The sequence below is a fragment of the Poecilia reticulata genome, chromosome 8 (genome assembly GCF_904066995.2).
Source record: "Poecilia reticulata chromosome 8, P_reticulata-male-v2, whole genome shotgun sequence".
Lineage (NCBI taxonomy): Eukaryota > Metazoa > Chordata > Actinopteri > Cyprinodontiformes > Poeciliidae > Poecilia > Poecilia reticulata.
Window position 1 is genome coordinate 7,833,629 of NC_088837.1, and position 25,644 is coordinate 7,859,272.

The 25,644-nt window shown below is 39.9% G+C and overlaps 1 protein-coding gene across 2 annotated transcripts; it reads left to right on the forward strand.

The window, feature by feature from the left end:
• Window positions 1-1,086: 1,086 nt before the first annotated feature.
• Window positions 1,087-18,484, forward strand: LOC103468545 (uncharacterized). 2 transcript variants are annotated; one of them, XM_081609777.1, is made up of 8 exons: window positions 1,087-1,904; window positions 5,999-6,089; window positions 7,234-7,290; window positions 7,702-7,895; window positions 11,331-11,519; window positions 14,786-15,467; window positions 15,588-15,756; window positions 16,758-18,484. In XM_081609777.1, exons 1-7 carry the CDS (start codon window positions 1,836-1,838, stop codon window positions 15,731-15,733), a joined length of 1,428 nt encoding a protein of 475 aa, XP_081465903.1. In that variant the 5' UTR covers window positions 1,087-1,835; the 3' UTR covers window positions 15,734-15,756; window positions 16,758-18,484. The 2 variants fall into 2 exon arrangements, with proteins under 2 accessions (XP_081465903.1, XP_081465904.1); XM_081609778.1 differs by lacking the exon at window positions 1,087-1,904 and adding an exon at window positions 2,222-5,275.
• Window positions 18,485-25,644: the final 7,160 nt, after the last annotated feature.

Below are 25,644 nucleotides of genomic sequence, written 5' to 3' on the forward strand. Positions count from 1 at the left end.
TCTCTTAACACGAGTGACCATCAAAGGTCAGGACTCTTAGAATAACTCCTGTGATATTTAGATACACCTTTTTCTGTCCTGATAGGTTGGCTGGAGGTGATATGAATGGAGAGAATAATAAAAAAAAGGTAATTTGCCTTAGCAACTCTCCTCCTGATGTCTCCAAGGAAGCATTTCCAACACGGATTATGAAATAGGCTGAATTTAGAGTTGCAGCTGCTTGCATACGCATACACTACTGCTTGAAATCCTTTGTCAAATTTAACTTTGCTCATTTTTATTTTATATTAACTAATCAACCAAAAGGATTAAACTCAATCTCCTGAGTCAATACTTTGTAGATTCACATTTTGAGGTGTGTCCAATTTTATTTTGTGTAAAAATAATAATAATAAAAAACAGATTGTCCTTGGGTGTAAATGCTTTTGAAAAGTTTCAACTTTTCTATTGATAAACATTATAAGTTTGAATTTTTAGAGCTGATTTTAACATCCTGCAATTTGTTATCAAACTGCTGCTGTTTGTATATTTAAATTTAAAAAGGAAGGACTTCAATTCCCATGGTTCATCACTATTTTATTTGGTCTCTGGTACTAACGCCAGGATTTCAAATTTACGCTCTACAAATTAGCAAGCTTGGTGTTACTTTTTCCCTAAACAATATAACTTTATAATATCTTTAAAATAGCAGGAATATGTCAAATATTTCGCCTTCAAAAAGGGAAATTACCCGATAAATAAATATTTTTTCCATCTCTAACTTCTCCTCATGAAATGTATAAATAACACACACGCTACCATTTATTCTTATCTTAAGTAGCACGCGCTAAAGTCAGCAGAACAGCAAGCACGTCCCCGCTCTCACACAAAAACAAAGCAAAAACGACTTTGTTTCGCAACAGAAATATTTCCATAAATCAAGACTGAGGGCGACTGCTGCGCATCCACCGTGATGTCGCTGATTTGCAGGAGGATTATGGCCTTTTCTTCAGGCAGGAGGCGGGAGAGAGAGATAGAGAGATAGAGAGAGAGAGAGAGAGAGAGAGAGAGAGAGAGAGAGAGGGAGGAAAAAGTCGAGCATTAGGGTCTGCTGGGAGCCAGCCCTTCCTCACAGCAGCAACAGCACCACCACCGCGTAATCAAGTTGGTCCAGGGCAGAAGCCACGCAGCACTTTGTTCACTGATAAGACTCCTTGGAAGAAGTATAAGAGCGCAAACTACAACTCTGAGCAGCCGCAGTACATTTTAGCTGGAGAGCTGGATTTTTGAGACGCATCACGGTTAATGGAGGATGGACTTTAGGTTGATTTTTAATTTTTTGAATCTTTAGCGTATTACTAAATTGCCATATTAACAAAGGGATACGTTTTTTAAAAAAGGAACATTTCTTACTTTGTGTTGCTATTCATCCGTATGTGTTCGTGAATTTTGGACCTTTGGCAAAGGAATGTTCCTCAGTTTGTTTTGTTTTTTAATTATGAGTTCTCTTTCTTCCATAAAACAACACGGAGCAAGGTGAATTCTTTATAAACAAGGTTAAGAGAAACATTGGGTTAAAACCAACAACAAGAAGAAAAGAAAGCTGGAGCTTTATTATCGCTGAGGATTTACTTTGTAAAGAGTAGAAAGGAAGAGCTTGGAGCGCCTTCTCGCTCTTCTCCACTCTGCTGGCAACGGGACGGAGCTCACAGGCGCGCACAGCTCCGCGAGCCGAGCCGCTGTCTCCTTCCTCATCCTCCTCATCCTCCCCTCCGCGCGCCGAGCTGAGGAGAGAGGCTCGCTCGCGCCTCCATAAATGCCCGGTCCGTTGGAGAGGCTCGAGGCTGGACAGCAAGATGAGCTCGTGGGTCCAGCTGCTGCTGCTCGCGTTGCTGGCGGCGTGTGCGCGGTTTGGCGTGGCCGAGGTAAGTAAAAATGGAAATAAAAATCACCAGTAAAAGTTTACCGACACCTATCAGAAAACTTAGCTACACATTAAACTTTCCTTTAACTGTATTATTGACATAGCTATACGATAATATATGTTAGCCCAATATTAATATTTGTCACCGCTTTCCATGTATGGCCCCAACAAACCTAATGAAATAGGTTAAACGTTTTTATGTTTTGTTTATATATATATATATATATATATATATATATATATATATATATATATATATATATATATATATATATATATATATATATATTTCGATTTAGTGCACCTGTTTCAACATACTCTTATAACAAAAGGTTTCCATGTGAGGTGGAACTCCCCTGATTTTCCTCTTTAGATAGACGCTGGGATCCAAAACACGCACATCCTGGTAGCAAGAAATGTGGGAGAAATTAGAGATGGACGCTAATTTGAAGCTGTTGTCTCCACGTGGTTGGACGTGATGCGTTCAGGGTCTCTAACAAACTCCTGGGTTACAATTTGGGAGTCCAGTTTGTTCTTGAATGATTGTAGGGGGGTGAATAAGTAGTGAACCACAGAGCATAAATAATTATACCCATACACACTTGAGAGAGAGAAAAAGAGAGCAATTAAACTAATGTGCATGTTTTTGGATGATCTGGGGAAGCTGGAGTACCCGGAACAAGACCACACAGGTGTTGGGAGAACACGCACAAAAACGCCCCAAAGTCACAAAAGTAATTGTCATCCCATTGATTTCGTAGTCAGCTGTGCAACAGGAAGAATATGTGACTAACCAGTTTATAGAGCAAGTTTGCCACCAGAGCCAGGGGAAAACACAGGGAAACAAGAAACACACACAAATACAATACTGCACACACATGCAGCTCAAAAGACAAGATTTTTATTTTTGTTTTCCTCATCAAGCTGCATTAAAACTGATTGAATGTAAACCTTAAGGTAATTTCGCACCTACTAAAGGAGGTTCAGGTGGTTGCATGGTTCAAAATGGAGCTATAATCAGGTTTCTGTATGTCTCCTCTGTAACCCAACAATCTGGTTCTGTGTTTGGTTGAAGCCATCCAGCTTATGTCCCATCAGCACAAAGAGTGTATCTGATCCAGATGTAGCACCATCGAGCTGTGATGTATTTCTGTCAAGACCAAAGGTCGCCCTATTTAACTTTTTGTTTCTGTTTTCATTCAACAGTTGCTTCATTACAGCACAAATCTGTAGATGAGTTTTTCTCCACAAAGCAATCAGAAAGAGAGAGAGATGGGTGAAATCTGACCATCAGCTCTGTTCAAACAGGAAACCCAAACCACACCAGGGGTCCTATGTAGGTCAAGTGAGGCTTGACCAGAAATAAAAGGAAAAACAGGCAAAAATTTCTCTGCTGATAAAATCGGCTTGGATTTTATCAGCCATTCTGCTTCCGCTTGCAGATTTCATCTGAACCAGGCGAGTCCTCTCCACAACGATTAGCCTGTGCCACTGACCTCGAAATCTAAACTGGGCTGAAGTACAAATCAACCTAGTCGGCCATGGGAGGTGGCGATACGCACTCTGTTATCCTGGCGTAAACAAAACAAGAAGCATTCATGAGGTGAATGTAAATGCGTACAGTCCACCGTCTCTTTGAGAGCCTCCCAAAAAGGTAGACGTTTGATCTGTGAGGGATGACTTCAGCTTCCTGTCATCAAGCCGTCTTCTCATTTTCTGTCGTTTAGCTGGCATCACACAGAAAAGGAAATTTCAAATCTGACAGTGCTTTATGGGGGAAAGTTGCTAAAGCTTTGAGGTATACAGCCAGGAATTCCCCGGGTCTAATTTTAAAAGATCAAGGATTTGCAGCTGGGACACGAACACCGCCATGCGCTCTGCAACTCAAAGAGAAAGTTTGCAAACTATCTAATGTGTTCTGGGTAAAAGCTTGAAATGTTCAAAGTCGTTCTTGCGCCAGGCATCCGAGCTGAGAGGTAAACTGAACTGTGACAGCGGGATGAACTGAACTGCCGATCGTTTGCACACTGCTCTGTCGCGCACGTGTTGGCACGCTCTCTGGGCCTGCATGTGAAACCTCCCACATGTGCTGCGGCTGCCGCCAGCAAATTCGACCCCCATAATTATCTACGATTAGATGTTCTCCCTCCTCCTCCTTTGGAGCTGCAGCCGCTGCCTGTACCTGGGACTCCTCAGGGCGTCCGCAGGGAGATGGGATGGCGTTCAGGCGATAACGACTGGTTTATGACAAAATTGGTGTTTTTTGGGGGGGGTTTCTTTTAGACTTAGATGGCTGCAGATCTGCAGCAGAATATAGTTTGTCTTGTGGGAAGGAAGGACAATTTAGAAGAATGCCATGTGATTGACAGAAACCGTTTATTAGACGTGGGTTAATCTGAAGGTTTCTTTTGGGAGTATCTTTTCACATTTTGTCCTAGTTCATAAATGGACCCGGATGTATATTTTTGTTAGATACTTTATAGATTTATAAACAATTTATTGGATCTTTAGATGTTGCCTGAATCCAACGAAGGCCTCTGAAGAACTCGAGCAAATGCAGAAAACTGACAGAGACTTTGGAGGAGCCGAGTTGGGCATTTCTGAATCGGATCCAAGCATGTTTATGTGCAAGAACGGCCCAGTCAAAGTACAAACCTAGGTCCAATTGAGAATATAGTTAGGAATATTCAGGTAAGGGCTAAGGTTAGTTTGTGTACAGTGGTAAGTGAAAGTTTGTCTTACAAAGAGTTGACTATTGGGGCTCTGGGCAAATCCTAAGCATCTTTTTAATACAATTTTTAGTTTAAAAAATGCGTGTATCCCTCCTCTGTTACATTCTCTTTTACAATGTTGCCTCACCAAATAAAATCCCCTTCAACCTGAGAGAAAGTTTAGACTTCAGTGAGGATGGAGGGACTGAACTTGTAGAGTTTGGTGTGCAGCCATCTCATAAAATTCACCTATAAACCAGACGTTTCATTGACATCTGCTGTCCTATTCATCCCCGTTTCCACACTCACCACAGTTAGCGCGTGTTTACAATTTGTGGCGGCCCACTCCGCATCGGTTTGTTTACCAGAGCTGAAGGTGTTTATTTAATATTTCCTGCTCGGACATAAATTGCAGCGACAGCAAGCACCACGGCCAACAAAAGGCACAGACCCTGTAATTACCGTCAGACACAATTAGCCGAGCCGGCTGGCGTGCTCCGTCGGCAGAGAGGGGGATATAATCGTGATGAGTCCTCAGGGGCATCGGTGGAGCCGGTGGAAAGGGATGCGAGTGGAATACAGCGGGCATTTCCCCTGCTGCCTCCCCGGGAAGCCGACCAATAATTGAGGGAGGCGGAGGGCGGATGTCGATGGGAGAATGGTGAGCGCAGGGCGAGAGAAAGTGTGTTCATGCATGGATAGCTGCTAGCTGCTGGGGTTTATTATGTTCTGAATGAAAGTAGTCTGTTACACATTCAGCACTGAACTCATTACAGCTTTAATCGCAGTTTGCAGCTTGTTTAAAATTAGCTTTCCAAACCCCATTTAAGCCAAAGATTCTCATCCATTTCAGCCTCTCTCCTACTCATCTATTATCCCTCCTCTTCTCTTTTTTATCCAGATGCACCTCCCTTCTCTCATCCTCTCTCTGTATCACTCCTTCCCCCACTTCCTGACTCCTCGCCTGCTCCTTTGACCCCTAAATGTTAGCAGATGAGAGGACACAACGCCAATAGTCATTCACCCTGCTCTTAGTGGCCATTGTGTGTCTGCTTTGGTTAATTCCCCCCTCCCTTGCAGGCTGTCTCTTGCCCATTAATGACCAAGGAGGGAAGGGAAGGGGGGTTAAACCCACAGTCAAATCTCTAGAATCACAAAGTGGAGCCGTTCTGTGGTTTCTGGTGTGATACTCTGGAAATGTTTGTTTAGAGGCTTTTAAAGACAATCGTAGTCGCGGAAGTGCTGCGGTTTTTTCCCATCGCCTACTGAATTTTTTATTTTTTTAAGCTCATATGAGCTTCTGAATACATTCTGTCTGTTTTTCTGGTTTTGCACTAGTTGTTTGTTATTTGGGCTGATTTTTTTCCTGTTTGTGTCTGAGGAGGACCCTCTGCCTGCAGCGCTGGTGGAGCTGGTTAGAAACAGCCCCATCAACTCCATAGAGGACCTCCAGCAGCTGCTCACTGACTCCGTAGGTAAAGACCCAAAGCTTTTTTTTTCTTTCTTTTCCATCTTACAGACACATGGAATCAGTTTAAATCAATTTTAAGATTGAAGAGGAAGCAAAACTCTTTAATAATCTGGCATCAAAATCCAGTGATGCACTTCAACTGAGCAACAACATCCCTTGAGATCCTTCATTTTCATGTGATTTATTTTTAGATTTTTATACAAAAACAAAATGTTTTATAAAGTTTTTGCACATCCCTGACACATCACCTGTCAATACACACAAACGAACGGTCGGGTGCGGCTATTTCTCCTCTCCTGTCATACTTTACTGGCTTTGATTTTTCAAAACATCACCCGCATTAAAACATAAGAGTCAGGGTACATTTCAAAATAAGAGCATACTCACAAAGCTGAACATCTTGGAATAATTACAGTATATGATTTTATTAGTTTTTTTGATGATTATGTAATGTTTGTGAACATTTGGAGCCTAATTGAGTCAAAATTGGACAATTTATTTAACTAAACACACAGCATTAGTGTAGATTCACTTAAAATCTTTTAGATTTTTAGCTCAGGTTGATTAAATGTAGTTGAGGTTCCATAAATAACAGATCAATGTAGTGCTGATCAGTGTCAGGATGATAAACCTGATTGTTACTCTTACAGTGAGCTGACGTCAGCTGGTTAATTAGTTGCTCCAGCTTCTCAGTTGTTTCACATCTGTTGCATCTTAAATTTTAAAAAAGTTTGATCTTAGCAAGATTCACAGGTTTTCCATTACTAGAAATGTGTCCAAACTTCCATTTTTACAGTTTTTTTCCTTAGCCAGCTTGCAGGCAGTGCACAGCAATGGGTGGGGGAGGGGCAGCACCACATTGACTCTCTGCTCTACACAGCTGGAAAAAACACCCCACAGTTACTTCTGCCCTTTCTGTACTAGGAGGAGTTTAAACTACAAAAACGTTTATATTAAGTTTATGTCTTGGCCAGGTCTTCCTCATAAAAAAGATATTTGAGGTTAAAGAAAATGAAACAAAAACATTAAAACAAGACATTTTGAAACCGTAGCGTACCATGACCGCTCCACCTCTGGTTTCTGTGCACAGTCAGCGTTTTATTTGTCTTCTTCTAATAGCATAAATGATGTTTGTGTTGCTGTCTCAGATGAGGAGGAAGCTAACTCTGCAGCCAACGGAGGTCACAGACTTCCACGCAGCCCCGGTGAGCCAAACCTCTTTACTTGGTTGTTGTGATCTTTTTTTATTTTATTTTTTTACATATTTCTGCGTTGTTTGTCCTCTTAGGAAACTCGTTATGTTGGCTAAAGAACGCTCTGCCAGTCCGTCTGGGAGATGATTAATAGTTTTTGTGACAGAGGGAAAATCTTTCTCTGTTAACCTTTTTGTCGTTGTTCTCATGAAACAGAACTCAAAATTTCCAGAAGCTGATATACAACTTTCCTTTGCTAATCTTTGAATAAAACCTACTCAGTGTTTCTGCTTTTCAATACACGTCCTTGTGTGTTAACAACAGAAAAATTCAAACTCTCGAGCAGAGAAGTACACATTGTCTGGCTCATCAAACCTCAGAACGTGCGGCTGACTCCGTAGCATATCGTGTTTGCTCCCTCAGACCCTCAGCCCGCCCAGCGGGCTCAATGTAAAGTTCGCACAGAAGTGGTCGAGCTCACCAGAGCCATGCTGGACCGCAGCAACGCCAACTTTCTGCTGTGGCCGCCGTGCGTGGAAGTACAGCGCTGCTCTGGCTGCTGCAACACCAAGAGCCTGCAGTGCGTTTCCAATGCCACAAACACCAGACACCTGGAGGTAAATGAACATACTTTGTCATAACGATTAGTAAGTAGAAAGAGTTTAACCCAAAGTTGGTTCAGGGTTTTCCCCAGTGTATTATAAGCCTGGCGGCCCGCCATGCTTTACTTGCCCCGCCGCCAGGCTAAGCGTTGCTTCTTTACGTTTCTAGGAAAATAATAATAATAATTGCTTTTTTTTCAAGCCAGGCTTGTCTCTGTTGCTCTTAGCATTTCACTAGCAGTGCAGATTTATTCCTAAAGGATAGGTTTATAATAGATAAGTTTATAGTTTATGCCGACATCCCGCGGACTAATCACACAGCTGCCTCGCGCGCTGCCGCTGCTTTACCTCACCGGGATCGCACGAGCCTCCTTTCACTCAAACTGGACACAGGCTGACCTGTATGGATATTTACATCAACTTACTGTGAGGAATTATGATCCTTTGGAGAACTCTAGGTAAGAGTTTAAAATCCGCTGCGTTAGCTCTGTTTGCGCAGCTCAAAGTGAACCGCAGGAATAACTTGTAGCGAATTCAGAGGCGCATTGTGAGGTGGTGAGAATGATTCATCTTTGTGAACGAACAATTATATACGGCGTTTACATCTCAACACCCAACGTGTGGCTCTGTGTCTGTCTTCCCTGTAAAGTTTATGTCTGTGGTCCCGGTTGGCCAGAGAGTTTGTGGATAATGAGCAGCGCTAACCTCATCATCCCGGTGAGGAGCTTTCGCACTCTCCTCGGAGTCATGCATCAAGCTGATTTTATATTATTATATTATTTTATTATTACTTTTAGTATTATTTTTCCGGTTACACGATGCATCAAACCATTTCTAAATTTAGACAGGAAGTAATGTGGGTCAGTCCACATAGATAAGTGCATGGGCCTAGAAAAGGACCAGCAGGCATTTGGGTTTGGGGCCGATGGTTTTTAAGAGTGGTAGCATGAGAACAAATGAAAGTTTGATGTCTGTAATTGTTTGGTTAAAGAGGAAAATAAATCACCAAGAACAATCAATAAGTTTGGACATTGAACCTTGTTTTGCCCGTGTCGAGAATCATGACCCCAGTGCCTTAGTAGTGGCTTGGTGGAACTTTTATTGGATGTTTGGCTTTGCGAACAGTCAGAAGTGGTTCTGTCTAGTTCGGTTCTTCACCTGTTTATCAGCTTTATTGTACCTTTATTGTGGCGCACTGCAGCTGCTGCAATTCCTAAAACTAGCGACAAAAACTGAGCTAATCCCCTGTGTTCTCAAAACGTGGTGATATTTATAACAGTTGTCAAACTACGGCTCCTACAGCATATTTAAAATAAAACGATTGACCAATATGAGTAGATATTCACCCCTTCTTGTATCTTGACAGAATTAACAGAAACTAAACTGTTCATAGATTTATATCTATAAACTTTGATCTAACTTTGAATTTGTAAAACATCAGTTTTCTAATCTTTATTTTAAGTCATATTTAATATCGAATAACAAATGATGGCGCTACTAATATTTTTGTGACAAATTTCTCCTTGTCCTGTATTGGGATAAAATGGTTTTCTGGACACAATGCATGTCAATTGATATGCATATCAGTAATGCATATCAATTAGCAGGAGTACGAAAGATGTGAAAATAATTAACTATACTACATTAAGAAATAGTATTTAAGCCTCGGTGCTACATGAAGCTCATTTTGAAACAATGCAAGTTAAAAACAATATTTCGTGTGTGTGTATATATATATATATATATATATATATATATATATATATATACACATATATATATATATATATATATATATACACATATATATTTTGCCACCCCTGAAAAAGTCCCTGCCACCCTCTTGCCACCCCATAAATATTTTTCTAGATCCGCCCCTGTCTCTGCGTAGTGCAGCAGATTACCTCATCATGCAGGGCCGGTCCAAGGCTGTATGAGGCCTTGAGCAGATTTTGATTTAGACGCCCCTCTTGCTGCTAAAAACATCAACACCTCTAACAGCTTCTGTGTTAGATTTAGTGAAATATGGGAGAAAGTAGTTTAACTGTCCAGCCTAAAAAGCAATAATCTCAGTTTACTCATTTGTATTTGTAAATTCAAGGATTAAACTCACAGCATCAGATTGTTGCTGTGGTAGCAAAACAATCTAACTATGAATATTGTTCTTTGAAGTTTTACAAAGTAAACTTGTCAGCTCCTTAAAATCTTGCATTTAAATGTTAAACAATTTAAAATCTTTTAATTTATGTATGCCTAAACAATTTAATAAAATTTAACAGCATTGATAATCTCAATAACAAGTGTTACATTTATGTATCTGTGGTCTGTTTTAAAATATTAGCGTTTATGGGGCCCCTAAAGCCCTTGGGGGCCTGATGGAGCCGCTGAATTACTTTGGATTAAACAGAAGTGCAAATTTGTTGTTTTTAGACTAGTTGTGGATTTAAATAGCATTTCACTGGAGATGTTTTCCCATAACATATAATTACACAGTAATACTTTTACATTTGCTGTCAACGTAACATCTTTTAGTACAAAAACACGGTGGACCGCCTCGACGCCCCGACCACTGGGCTTAGCAAGTTTTCTGGGGGAAACCCTGTTGGTTCCTGTCCCAAACAGACTTAGATGTTCAATTATTTCCCTTTGATTTAAGACGTTTGTTTCTGATATAAATGACAGGTATCTCCCAAAAGATAATAAAACAATGAGAAAGAAGCATTCTGTTACATGCAGCCTTTTTAATAATCAGTAGAAAAAAATGTTTTAGATTTAGAGCAATTACAGCTGTTTCATGATTGCTTTTTGCATATTTCAGCAGGTTTTTGACGCTTTATCTTTGGTGATGTTGGAAGGCCTTCTTGCCGTCACCATTAACTCCCTCTGCACTATTAGAAATTTTGAGCTTATCTGAAAGTAATTGAGAATAACAACTGTAATTCAGAGCAAAACATTTTTGTAACTTTCTACATAAATATATATCAACAGGTGTTTAATTATTTTAAAAAACCCAAAGATTTTCTTGAAGATCACCTGACAAAAATTGAAATGAGTTTAGCTTGAGTCATCTTCCTTCAGTAACAACTTCCACATAAAAGAGTGTTGTTTTGCCATTAAGTGCTTATACATGTTGCATTCACTGACTGAAAAAAAGTAAGATTTTTAGTTTACAGCCAACCAAACACTGACGAGGTGAATCAGAAGCATAAAATGTAAAAGACTTGCTCTGCATCTTATTTCTCTGTGCTTTTCAAGTAGTTCACTCTGAGAAGCAACAGAAAATTGCAGCTCTGGTTATTTAACCTCCATTTGTTGCCTAGCAACAGCTCCTTTTTGAGTACATAAAAGCATACATTCACATACCCATGTCAAGACGTTTTTTTTTATTTTTTTTTTTTAACTCGGAGTACCACCCAGTGACTCCCGTCTTCTTCTTCTCAACCTCTTCAGGTCACGAAGATCGTGTACAAAAACAAAAGACCCACTTTTGCTAAGGCTGTGGTGTCGGTCGTGGATCACATGGATTGCGCATGTCAGCTTTCGCCACGCCCCGCTCTGCTCAAGAAGAAAGCCTCTCACAGGCTGCACAGCCACCTGCATCGAAATCAGACCCTCGGCCCGGCACCGGCGCAAGGACAGGTACGAATTTTACTCTGCGCGTTCTCCATCATCCGGATTAAAGGTTTAACGTTAATAACTAGGGTACAGAATGCATTAATCAGTTTTACTGTAATCTCTGAACATCTGATGTTAGCATGAGCTCCTTTTCGCTGCTTCAGAATCTGGCGGGTGGTCTTAGATTGGGTTTGCTTCCAGCAGATGAGATCAAACCCAATCAAACGATTATCCTGCGAGTCGACGTGTGACGTAAACACTGCAGACTCTTTTACAAATCAGTGAGGCCCGAGTTTCCTTCCTTCCTCCTCTGTGTGATTCATGTGAAGAAGAGGCAGCCTGGAGTTTGACTTTTATGTCTAGAAAGGTTGTCACAAAGTTGAGTGGGTGAGTAGGTGTGGAGTGGGGGGTCGACGTGAGCCGTGGTCCGTTATAACCAGCAGTGCTACTGTCACTGGCTGGTTCTGCTTTGGCAGCTTCATTGTGCAGGAACACATGAACAGAGGTAGCTAGAAGGCAGACTGGTCTTACTGTGGCACGGTAATGTTAAAAAAAAAGCCTTTTGTTGGATTTCTTGACAGGTTTTGTTTCTCCTATCGGTAGAGAAAGCTGCTACTGTTAGAGAGCGCAGTGATCAGGTGCTGGGTGGGATTAAACAGCAAGAAGTGGCAGAAAAGTGGAAATGATTGGAGTCAAAATATTTTTGATTCTGGTTCTTTTTGTACTTTAGATAGATTTAGAACCACTTCTCTAAAATCATTAAACATTTCTCAATTTTTAGACGCTTTAAAATGAAACATAGTCGAAAGTAATTTGAGCATATCTCTCTTACAAGACAGATTGTAGCCGTACTAACACTTTTCTCTGTTGTTTTTGCCACATTGAAAATGTACCATAACACACGGCATGCATTTTTTTTCAGCATGATCCATAATACTTAGAAGTAGCCAATTTAAAAATAGAGGATGAGAAAATGTCGAGGCGTTGTCACGCTGTGTAAGAGAGCAGTCGACGTTACACAGCTCTGCAGTTAAACCGGATTCAAAACAAAGACCTGATGTTGTCAACTGAATTTAGCTTTTTATATTGACATTTGTAGATAACTTTATTCAGAAATGCGTCATCTTGGTGTGCACAAGGCAATACAATGAAAATCCGTTGGCACCGGTATGTCAGAAAAAAAACATTGCAAAATTACTCAAAAATATAAAAGTTTACAGTTAAATAAGCAGACATCGTATGATTACCGTATTTTCCGCAATATGAAGCGCACCTAAAAACCTTCAATTTCCTCAAAAGCCGACAGTGCGTCTTATAATCCAGTGCGCCTTATATATGGACTAATATTGAGCCACAACAGGTCTAGCAATGGTAAGCAGCCACCGACTTCATTTTCCCCGTAGAAGAAGAAGCGCGCGGTGCATGCTGGGATAGTTGTCAGAACGCTGGTTTGTTAATAAAGTTTGACTCAAGAGTTTGATTCATAGACATGAATACCGACCGTCTAGAATCAGGTCATCTGCAGCTCACTTAGCACCACTTTCTCCACGAACATGCTGTGCGCGAACGGAGACGGGTCACCATCGTCCGGCCACGCCTCAGCCCAGTCGCGGAAGCCTCTCCTCACCGACCGGAGTCATTCTTTATGTCAACAAACTGGCTTTAGATATTCATCCGGGGTGCTTCAACTAGGGTTACCAAGGGACCAGCCCCTATACATTTAAAGCCAGGGAGGCGGGGGACGAGAGACAGAGACTGCGGCGGCAGCGTGTCGGTTGGTCTGTGTTACCCAGAAAGCAGTTGGGCACAATTTTGCAACACCAAAACCGTGAGTGAAACAATGACTGGGGCAGCTTAGAACAGTGTTTTTCAACCTTTTTTGACCCAAGGTACATTATTTTAATTGAAAAAATCTCGAGGCACACCACCAACCAAAAATGGAAACAAAGATACTCTGTAGCCGCCTCTATTCCATATATAGTCATTCTTATCAAAGTCTCTTGAATAGGAATCAAATAAACACAAAAATGCATTTTTATCACATTTTACATTGAAGAAATTGAAGAAAGACAAAGCTCTTCCTCCACAGCTCTCAGTCACTCTCTGGTTTTAGTTTTTATAGTAGCCAGACTAGAGAAGCTCACTTCACACAGATATGTTGTGGGAAATGGACCCATGTTCTTTCCAACCCAACTACTGCTGAGCTTCACTGTCTTTTCCATCACTGTCTTGCTAGATTCGATGCTCTCACCGCTGCCTGTAACATTCATGCATCACTAATTCTCTTGTTGTAATGTAAAATGCTCTGTACCTACTGCCATCTAGTGGTAAGAAAATTACATGATTACGCCGCTACTACTACAACAAACACTTGAAGATGGCATTATTTGCAGACAATTCATTTTCAAAAAATCTTTTAAAACCAATTACCGTATTTTTCGGACTATAGAGCGCACCATACTAGCACCCTCAATTAAAAAAATAAAATAAAAACTGGAAGCTGCTCCCAGTTTTTCATAAGGACCCAGCAGAGGGCTGCAACCTAATAAATCAGCTGGACGCAGCCCTCCTTCTCCAAAGCCGAACCATGGTTTCGTTCACACCGAGCTTAAATGCAGCGGCTCTATTTCCCTCCTGTAGTGCCAGATCGACAGCCCTCAACTTAAAAACTGCATGATATGAGTTTGAAAACATTTCTCTGTCGTGCCTGCTGCTAGCATGTGCTTGCTCTAAATGAAAATTAGCCGTTCTTCTTTGATTTACAATTTTGACTTCTAATGATTCACTTCCTGCTAGAGAGCCCCCTGGTGGTTGAAGAAAAATCCACAGAAAAGCCACAGCGGGCTACAATCCGCATGGTTCAAAGTTTAGGAAAAAAGTAGCAGCTTATAGTCCGGAAAATGTTGCAGGGCAAGACAGAGACACACAGGACAAACAACCATGCACACTCACACCTAGAGGCAATTTGGAGAGGCCAAATAACGTGACAGTCATGTCTTTGGACTGTGGGAGGAAACCGGAGTACCCAGAGAAAACCCACGCATGCACAGGGAGAACATGACAACTCCATGCAGAAAGACCGCGGCCAGGTATCGAACCCAGAACCTTCTTGCTGCAAGGCAACAGTTCTACAAACTGCGCCACTGTGCAGCCCTTGCAAAGTACAAGCAAATGCAAATAGACAAATGTTGGATAAAAGCAATGAATTGTTACCGTCTGCGTGTTTTATGAGCTATTTGTAGTGTGACCTTGAGAAAACAGCCACTAAACTCTTTTATTCTGCCGTTAAGGTGACGGTCCGCTCTAAAGATGAACTCCACCAGCTGGATGAGCTGAAGCCAAACCAGAGGCCTCATCTGGGGCATCGCTGGGATCCCAGAGGAGACGCCTTCCCTCAGCCGGGAGAAGGCTACAGCCTGGCAGGAGAAGACGCGTCTCGGTCTGAGGAGGCAATTCTCTTCCCTTCGCACTGGGATCATAACTTCCCCAGATTTCTTGGGACCGAAGAGCAAACAGAGATGCAAGAAAATGTCGGGACGAAGAATGATGAGGTTTCTAAAGACAATGATGACAAATCCAAACCTTTTAAGAGCCAAACTGCTGGACTCTCTGACGGTGTCGCTGAGAACTCTCAAGCCATGTTGGATCCTAGCGAGGAAACCTTCATCGAGAGAGCAAGGGGCAGGGTCCGATCAACCAAAGAGCCGAACCCAGAGCCTCGAGAGCCGGCAGGAAGGAGAGCAAACGAGACTCCAGAAGTGGAAAGGATGTCGCAAATCGCGGAAGAGAAATTGGAGGCTGAGAGGAAAGAGCTTCTCCTCCTCCACAAGAGACTGGACGAAGAGAAGGAATTACTGCAACAGCAGAAAATGAAGCAGGAGGAGGAAGAACGGCTGAACGAGAGGGAGACGGACAGTCAGCATCTCCAACATCGAAAGCATCATCATCTGCATACAACAGAACCGAAACCAGGTAAAAGAAAAACAGAGTAAACTTCTAGGTGACTGAAAAAACAAGGTGAAACTATACATTATTTAAATGTTGAACGTGATCAGTTGGATTTTTTTTTGCACCTTATTTCCAATCTCACAGAGACAACATCATCCACAACTACCATGCAGAAAGCACTGGCCCCGACCGGCCCCAGGCTCCCGGTTCGCCCAAACCCTCAGAGGAGAAGAATGAAGAAGAATCGCAAATTGATCAGCAAGGCAGCAATGAGAGCAATGCTCATGTAGGAGTTGGACTGAAATACAACCAGGTGAGCTCACAGAGAACTGCAACTTAAGGATGGATGGATATCCTAACGACGCACAGATCTGGGTTTGATACAGAAATGTTCCTCTATACAGTTCCTGTTGTTTAAAGTCATTTTAAGAAGATCAAGATTGTTTAAACTGGTTCTTCCCAAAGCGGATCACTGCTCAGCTAAAGGCACATTTAGCTTTTTGGAAATATCTGACTCTTTTGATTATGTAACTATTAAGTCATGACGCTTTTAAGTAACTGACTGCAGGCAAATTAACCTGACTCATTAGCTTTCTGACATCAGCTCGTTAGACTCCAAGGCTTTTTCAATAAGGGGCAAATCAACAAAAAAACTATTTTATGTAACCAGTCTGTGTATCAAAATGAAAAAACTTTCAACAGAAAACATGGTTTATTTGACGTGGTGTGCATAAGACTGACACGACACTGTCATAAACATGACATAACACCTGTTATAAACATGAAGGTGTCTTCATAAATGTCAGTGACTGTTGTCATGAAGTGTCATTTGGTAAATAATGACACTTTAAAGCAGTAAAAATCCATTAAAAGCATCAACTTTGCATTATAAATGTCATTATCTTTGCTGCTGTGGTGGCGCAGGGGCAAAGCATGACCCACTTATTGAGGCCCTTGTCCTCATGGTCGCAGGTTTTATTCCCGGCCTGGCGACATTTGCCACATGTCTTCCCCTCTCTGATTGTCCTCTTTCCTGTCGAACTACTTTCAAATAAAGGCCACTAGAGCCAACAAAACCTAAAAAAAAAGTGTAATTATCTCCCGCATAGCAACAGTCATAAACATTCACAAAGTCTACATCATCATGATTCGTGTTAAGTCATGACCCCACCAAATAAAGTGTTGCTGAAAATATGGTGTTGCATTTTTGTATGAATACTGTGATAATTTGACCTCCATCCATGTTAACCTTATGAATAGAACTGAGAAAGATAACGCAGATGTTGAGCATGTCTTCCCTGTTTTTACCTCCAGGGACACGTGGAGAACACGTTGCAGGGTGGGAATTGTCCAAAGACGAAGCCAGATGACTCCTTTGGTTTAAGTATTTATTTGTCAGTAACCTGGTTGTCCTGTGAGATCTCCTTGGTAACATTACTAATGACTGTCAGCTGAACCTGTAACGACTTCTGGATGGACCACGACACAGACCGAGGGCAAAAAAAGGGAATACGAACAAAGGACGGACCTGCTCAGGAGAAAGCTTCCCTCATTTGACAGTTCAAAGTCCCAAAGACGGATAAAGATGCGACTGTGTGGGACCGAAGAGGCATCGCTGTACAACTGCGGAAAATAGTGCAATTTCTGTGAATCCTTGCTTAGATATCATGAAAGAGAGATGCTGCACTTCAATGTCGACAACCAAGGCTGTATGGGAGGTTTCTTTTTGGAAGAAGTTGTAATACCACTGGCAAGGTGAAACGTAAAGAACAATTGGTTAAAACGTTAACAAAAGTGGATTTAACCGTTTTGCTAAAAATGATGAGTTGCGTAATCTTTAAGACAATCAGAATGAGACCGCAAAACGAGCAGAAATTTTCAGAGTGATATTGATCATCAACTCGCAAAATCAATCATGATCTCTTTTTTCTTTAACCGTATGTAATTATATTTCACTCATTGCAAACACTGGAATGACACACACACACACACGTGATCAGCAAACAAAATCAGCATCTAAATCGCATTGCAATCGTATTTATAACCCGACTAGTTTCCACTGTTTCGTAATCACAAACTTCAGTGTAATTTCTTCAAATTTCTATAACAGAGAAACACAAAGTAGTGCATAATTCAGAAGCAGATTGGAAGTGAAATATGATTTGAATTTTCTTTTACAAATCAAAAAACATTTTTGAAAGAAAAATCCAAACCTCTGTCAATTTCCTTCCACTTAATCACTGTGCACTGCTTTGCGTTTGTCGCATGAAATCAGAATAAAGTTGATCAAAGTTTGTGGTGTTAATGTGACAAAGTGTGGAAAAAGTTTGGGTGTGTGGATAATTTTGTAAGTAACCAACACAAACTCTGTTGCAGAATCAATGCTATAGATATACATGTGAGCGGACTGTGCGCTACGTTTCTTATTTATTTGTCTTTACTGTGGATTCATGTTCTATAGAAATACTGCCAAGAAGACATGCAGAGACTGAGATTTTCTAAAAGATTTGTGTAGATTTGTGGCTTAGAACAGAAACAAATTGTTAATGGTGCCCAAACCCGCCATGTGTCTAAATTAGTGTTGCTGTGTGCACAAGTCAACACTTCTGTTATTTATCTCAGACGTATTTCACAAAACAGCTTCAGAAATATGTTTTCTCAACCTTCCTCTCTGAATTGAACCTAGTAAAATTAATGAATCTGCTCTCTTTAAGCTCTTCTGTAAGATGTTGCAACACATTGGTTTAAATTTCTTTGGGACGAATTCAGAAGGCCATGCATTTAAACTTTCAAACTTTTTTAATGTTATTTTTGTGAATATTTGCCTTTATTTTTAATGACTTGTCTAATCGTACTGCTGTGTCCAGTAATCCACCATCAGACAAGCATCTTAAGTTATTGATAATCTTGGCCTGTGTTCTTCATGCCAATTTACAACTGTTACTGATTTCTGTCTGATTTAATATATGCAATCGTGAAAAGAGAATGTTTGCCTATTTTCATATGATTATAAGAATCTTTAAATTGAGCTGGAAATCATATTTGGTTTTTGTTTTTATTTGTGTTTCATCATTTTTAATTTCATTGCAGTGACTTATTCCCAAATTAACATGGTAGCATGTAGCATCATTTTTATAATGCTACATGCTAGCATGTTATGGTGATGGTTTGTTTTTTTACATATGAGCAGGCACCATCTTTAACACGATTTTCTCAACCAAACAATATTAACAGCTTGACGTTAACTTCGTGGATACTTCAATATTCTATCACAATGCAGCTAAATTCATGAAACGCATCAGTTTTTCCTCTGTATTACGGTGCCCCATCCCAAATGTGGCACTATATTTCAAGTTATCCTTTCTAATCACTCATAAGTGCCTTTGTTGTTGCTGTTAGGACAAGAAATGATGACAGGATTCACACAGCCGGTTCACTTCAATGTATTCAATAGTGTCACTGCAGACATTAATGCGCCGCTGAATTTAATCAGATCCAAAATGGCACAAATGTTCAAAAACACCTAAAATAATTTCCTTGGACCTTTCTGAAAGCTTTGAGGCTTTGGAATTATTTAAAAGTTTGTACGTTGATAACAACCCTTCCTGTATTTTACTTCTGAAAAACTAAACTAAATTTCATGCAGTGTTTAGGGGTCGTTATTTCAGGTTCTACCTAAAAACATTCCCACCAGAAACGACTGTTCTGTCATGAAGTGAAGGTCTAGGTGCAATTTTTTTCCCCCTGTTTTACTCATAAGATTTTCACTCCAAACTTAGTTTGTCATTCTCTCAACATGTTGATTTACTGTACACACACATGTTGAATGGAGTAGATATTTAGATGCTGACTAACTGGAGAGACTGTCCAACATGTTCGCCTTCATTTGGCTCAGACACAGAAGAAAAAAACTGCCACAGCTGAAGCTATTTATCATACAAAATAAAAAAAAAGATGTATTGTTAAAGGGCGCTGTACCAGTACCTTTATTAGATAAATTATAAATTCAACATATTACCTGAAAAATTGCCTTTTTGTCAAGAGAGTAGTTCATTCTGTGATCACCATGATATTTATATAGATAAATTACAGGAACTGATGCTTTCAAACCTTTCCTTCTGTTCATTACGATGATTCTCCACTCACCCTAGAAACTTAGGCTTGATGAAAAATTTATGTCAATGTTATTTTCAAAAAGTACTTTAAATCTCACTGGAACACATATCTTAATCAGTTGACTATGAATGTGTAAAGGTAGTACCTTCCAGTTTTTGCGGGTTTTATTCAGAAGCCTCTTCTCGTCTTGGAAAATCGTGTTGTAATTGTGTTGTATAGTGATGAAAACTTTAAGGTTTTCTGGTTCTGAAAGCTCGTGATATATACTCTTTAAACTTGTAGTTCACACAGCAACTTGCTTGGAGCTTCAGTATTTAAACTGCATTATTTATCTATTTGCAAACACATCTTGTATCCAGAAGCATCGCACTGAGTAACACACTCACGTTGACCTCGCCTACTTCAACTCAGTGCTTAGTTGCAAGTGGGTTCAATGACTTTTGCCTTGTGCAAAGAAAAGGAGAGAGAGAGGAGCTGAAGGTGAACTTTGGCAAACACTCTCCTTGTAGTTTGTTTGTCACAATTACCTACTTGACTCCTTTGGCTTGAAAAGCTCCCCAGTCAGCAATGAGCTACACAGCTATGCACGTGAACCATCATGCCAAGAAGTCATACATCTGTCCAAATGCAATCATACGAGGAATGACTTGAAAACCTCGATGCTCAGCTCCAGTGGTATCTGCTCTGCATTCTGATACTCTTCTTACATTCTCGCAAAACATTTCTCCTCACCGTTCAGCTACTCGACTGGCTGTGCTACTGTAAAACTCACACACGCATGATACTTCTAAACACCAGACTATCTCTAACTTTAGCATTGAGGTGGGATGCCTGTGCTTCCATGTGTGTCCGTGCGGCTCCCCGCCTACCGATGACTTCAAACAAAACGGCGTGGAGACGTGCTTGTTGACCGCGACAAACACAAACAGGGATCAGCCTCCGCAGCGGTGAGAGAGCCTCTGAGGAAGCAGAGGTTGTGACAAAAGACACGGGGCGGGTCATGGACGATTGACCTCAAAAGACAATCGTCAAAAGACGATACGCCTTGCTAGGTCAGCAACACTGGTACCTTGACATCAAACAGCCAAATACCGCAAACGTTATCACACTCATGCATTACTACAATATTGGTTGATGGTATGTCAGTTTCTTGACATTGTTCACAAATCCTTTATATCCTATCTGCCAACACATTACTACCTTTGTTGTTTACAGTGTAGCAGGAAGAGAAACAATTGGAAACAACTGAAAAATTAACTGATATATTCCATTATTCTGAATAAATTGGAAAATGGGGGAAAAAAGTCAATGGAAAAAATAGGAAAACCAGAACTAATCCCTGAGGTATGCCACCATTACATCCCAACACAAGCCATTGGATCGGATGAAGAGCCAGTGAGTCAAACGTGACTAAAACAACTATGTAGACTAAACGTTTTGGTAAATGTTTTCAGAGGAGAGGTGAAAATATCTACCAGTTTAATAAAATTATATCCCAGTTACTAGAGCTATTTACAACAGATGTATTTTAAATAGAGACATAACATATTAGGATCTTTTGAGGTCAGGACGTTCTCAGTTGCATGTGCCAAACGTGACAAAGGGCCATTCGAATCCTTTCAACATCATCTTCAGCTCATAAAGATAGAAAAAACATTGGAGTTGTGTATTGGTGTAAATCTGCCCAAGTTAAATGAAAACAAAATCTCACAGCCGTAGCTTGTTTGTGAAACGATGGCGTTGAAACATGTGGCGCCCTTCAGGGAAAGAGCATCCAAGCAGCACTAAAGCAGCAAGGCGTTACAATGAAAGAACAATCATGAAAGATTACACAACAAACACACCGTAGATGCAGTGGATGACACAGGAGTTGTGTTATTTAAACACACCGTGACTCTTCCGATCATCCAAACATCAATCACAATGTCTGTAATGATCTAGTCTACCTTCAACGATATTTCTTTTCCGTGACCCTGGTCAGGTCTGGATTCCCTGACGCACAGCTGTGAGGAAACAGGAGGCGACACAAGCAACCCTACGCCTCCCAGTACTTTTATTTTCCTGTTTTTCCGCTCGACCGTCAAATAGTACTTGCCGTGCACACTCACGACCGCGCAATTACCTTCTCATTAAGCCGAGATCTTGTGTTTCGCTCCTCATATCAAGCCCTTGTGTTTCAACGCACCAGATTTAAATCTCTAAAACGAGCAATAAAAAATGAAAAGGATCCATCCTTCATCTACGGCTGTAGAAACAATAACCCTTTGAAGTGAGATTAAGACGAAGGGATCTGTTTTGCTCAGAGAATTTGGAAAAAAAAATCCACTTATCCTCTCTTCACATTCTACTGTTGCAGTGTGGGTAAAATATGAACCAGCAACGTGGTTGTTGTGATGACTCAGGGTAGTTTGAGTCAAAGTGCCCGTCAGTCCCATCGGACAGGAAGTCGTACCGTTGAACGGTCTCAAAACACAGGAAGTTGATATCAGAATGCCTGGAATTCCAACCTTCTGTTTTTATGAAAAGGGATTTTGTTTTTCATGATATGAATTACGATATGGACGTTTTTCATGATACGAATTACGATATGGACGTGTAGCAATCCCATGCAACGACTCCCTTGGGACCTTTTCCACATTCCTTCCTGCTTAAACTACAAAATACAATGTAATTCATTGGAAAATTAAGTTGCACACCGAAAGTGCATAATTCTGAAGTGGAAGGGAAATATTAAGTGGTGTTTTATGTATTTTTGTAATAAACACACATAAATGGGTTTGATAGAAACCATTCTGATTTTCCAAACAACTCTGATCCAAGTGAAGAAAATAATTACCACAGAAAGATGCCGCCACCGCCGTGTTTTACTGTAGGGGATGCCATGTTTCACAATAAGTCTGCTATGTGTGGTGGATGTAGGTTTAGTTTTTAAATACATATAGCATATAAAATTAAATTCATACCGGATTAAAAACTGTCACATCAAACCCTAATAAAATGTGCTGAAGTTGTTTATTGGCAAGATACAAAATGTGGAAAAAGTTCAAGAGGTCGGATTATTTTTGCGAGTCACTTGCACGCTCACACATCGCTTGTTTGCTCCTGCTCCTGCCTCGAGAAACTTTCAAACCCTTGAACTTTCTGCAACCCCATTAAGCCGAACAGATGGAAAGAAAAACAGCAATAAATTTGAAAACACAGTGAAAATGTGTGTGGCATGGATAAAGTGAAATATACAGTACGCTGTTAAAAATGGATCCAGCAGGCATGTCCTTGGGTAAGCAGGAGCTTTATAACTTTTCCAATATTTTATACCGATAAAGGTTGCTACATACACTTTGGCCCCAAATTATTCATAACCTGGCAGATGTGAGTTTATATTAGTCTTCAGTTTTTAACAACTAGTTTGTACTGCTAAAGTCCTGGCAATCATTTGTCTTCAAAATGTATATTCTTTTGCTTAATCTGCTTAATTAAAATCTTAATCTGCCCGGCGTATTAATAATTTTGAGCTTGTCTTTATTGTAACAAGCGTATTGAATGATACTTGATGTCACGCAGTTTGTTTAGTTATTGTCCGTGGGGAGAGTGTAGCTTTTTCTTGATGCTACTTTGGCAGAGAAAACCCTTTTACAGGTCAATTATAGCAGTTTATAGCAAATGATTCATTTGCAAATTGTCCCAACATTAAGAAGTGAAGTAAAGCAGCTCCAAACAGATCATTATAAAAGGGCAGGTTAATGCAAATGAAATAAAGTTACACTTTAAATAAGTTCAGTCAAGAATTGAACTTCATGGCCAATACCAAATTCAGGCTAACTCCACTGTCTGAAAGTTTCTCAGTTTGCATTACAAGTGTGCACAAAACTTTATCAATGTTCCACTAATGTAAAAAAGAAAAACACAATTTTGTGATTGTGGTATTTTTATTAATCCGAAACACGATTAAAATCAAAGGTTAACTAGTTTGTTCACATGATGTCATTAAAAAACATGCAATGCCATCGTTCTCATTACTCTTCCTGTTGTCTTCATTCTTTCCTCCTGTAGTAACCTTGTGTTGATCATATGACTCGTATGATGTGAAAAAAGTGTTTCCTTTGCAGTTTTGTGAAATACACAAATTCTGATAGTCAAAAAAATGCCTCATCCTAGCAAAAAAAAATAAAAAAATTAAAAAGTGTTTCCATTAGGCAAATTTATTTTTGTACTTTCACTTTGCGCAATTACATGGTGAAGCTAGTAACAGGAAAGGAGCAACCATTACATAATGTGATCACAGACTTCCATTGTCGTAATTTGTATTAAATGTAGATCATATCCCTGCTCCAAAAAAATTATAGAACTACAGCTTAAATTTTTTGAGGCCTCCAGAGATAATAATCTGAAACAAAATGGTTTCACTTCTGACCTGGAAACAACTTCATTTTGTTTGATTATGACAGCATTCACAGTAAATATGCCAGTTTGTCTTATTAGCATGTGTGTTAAACTTTAATTGAAATTAAAATGCTCTGTACAGAAAATAAAATGCTGAAAAAGGTCACAGAGTCAATGTTCCGACTTTAACTCACCGTCCATCTCTTTGCTTTAGCAGTTTCATGGAGTGGCAGCTTGTTACAGTAGATCATGTTAAAGATAAACATTAATAAAAAAATATATATATATTCTTCCTGGAATATTTGTAGATACAAAATCACTTTATTTACCCTGTTACATGTTTGGTTACATATTACTAAATTAAAATCAATAAAGGCAATATAAAATATGTGCAACGACAACAAGATACTTTTTTTCCTCTAATAGCTTGAGGAGCTTAAAATAAAGTAGAAGCTTACAAAAACTCAATCACTGGTTGATCCTGCTTTGTTCTTATGAAATTAGCATGTTTTTTTTTAGTTTAGTTTTTTTTTTTCTTGCATGCAGCTGTTCATTTCAAGTACACCTCGCTGCAGCAAACAGAAAGGGGCGGGGACGGACCACTGTCAGTCTCTTACCTTATTTGGAAATTGGAAAAACCATTGCACTCCGGAAGTGAAGGGGGCGCTATTTCCTATATTATCCGCGTTCTCCCGTTTAAAATTTCCTTTGAAATCTGTGATGTAGCTTCATCTGTAGGGAGGAGTTTCACTCTCAGCATGTATTTCAACTTCTCTTTTTTATTTACTTCAGCGCAGCTCACAGCTTTGAACAATTTCCGTAGCTTTCGGTGTATTATATAGAAAAAATGATTGAAACTATTTGGTCTTCCAAGGTGGAAATTTTTCTAACTCTAAAACAATAAAATAAAACTAATTAATAGAATCACAATATCAACAATTTGTGCATCAAGTAAAACACTTAGCATGCTACAGGTAAATGTTATCATAACTTGGCTAAGAATAATTATTGCACTGTCAGTGAATGACTTCTAATAGATGTTCTATATTTACCAGAGGAACACAGTAACGCCTTCATGAGCTCAAACTGATAAATAAAGAGGATGGATGCTCTAAACAGTTTAGACAGAGTTGTTTTTGGTTTCACCACTATTTACCTACTATTTTTCCTGCTATTCCAAGTATTCTTAAAAAAATACTTGGAATAGCTCATGTGACCAAACCAGCCGAGGAGATGAAAAGCTAAAGCACTCAACAGTTAAAACTTGAGACGACTTAAAACTTAAGTTAAATTTTTAAGTTTTAACATTTTAACTCATTGTTAAAATGTTAACATTACTTAACTAGAGGTAATGTTAGCCAATGTTACCTCTAGCTAGAGGTTTTGGACGAGTTGCACTTGTTAGGTAACCCCAAGATCGCTGGGTCTTCTTAAGAGATAGAGTGACGTTTCTTAAAAAAATGTAGTCAGTGTTTTCAGCAAAGTTGAGCTGACTGTCCTGGAATGATCCAAGGTATTTAAAACTTGCCATAGTTTCAACAAGTTGGCCATCGTGAAACTGGAACCACTTTCAGGTATTGTTTATGTCATTTAATTAGCTCTACTTCCTTAAGAAAATTAAAAGGTATAGTGTTTTGTGAGGGACTTTATCTTTTGCAGTTCCAGTTATGCGAAAATTAATAATAAATAATAAAGACTTTGGTAT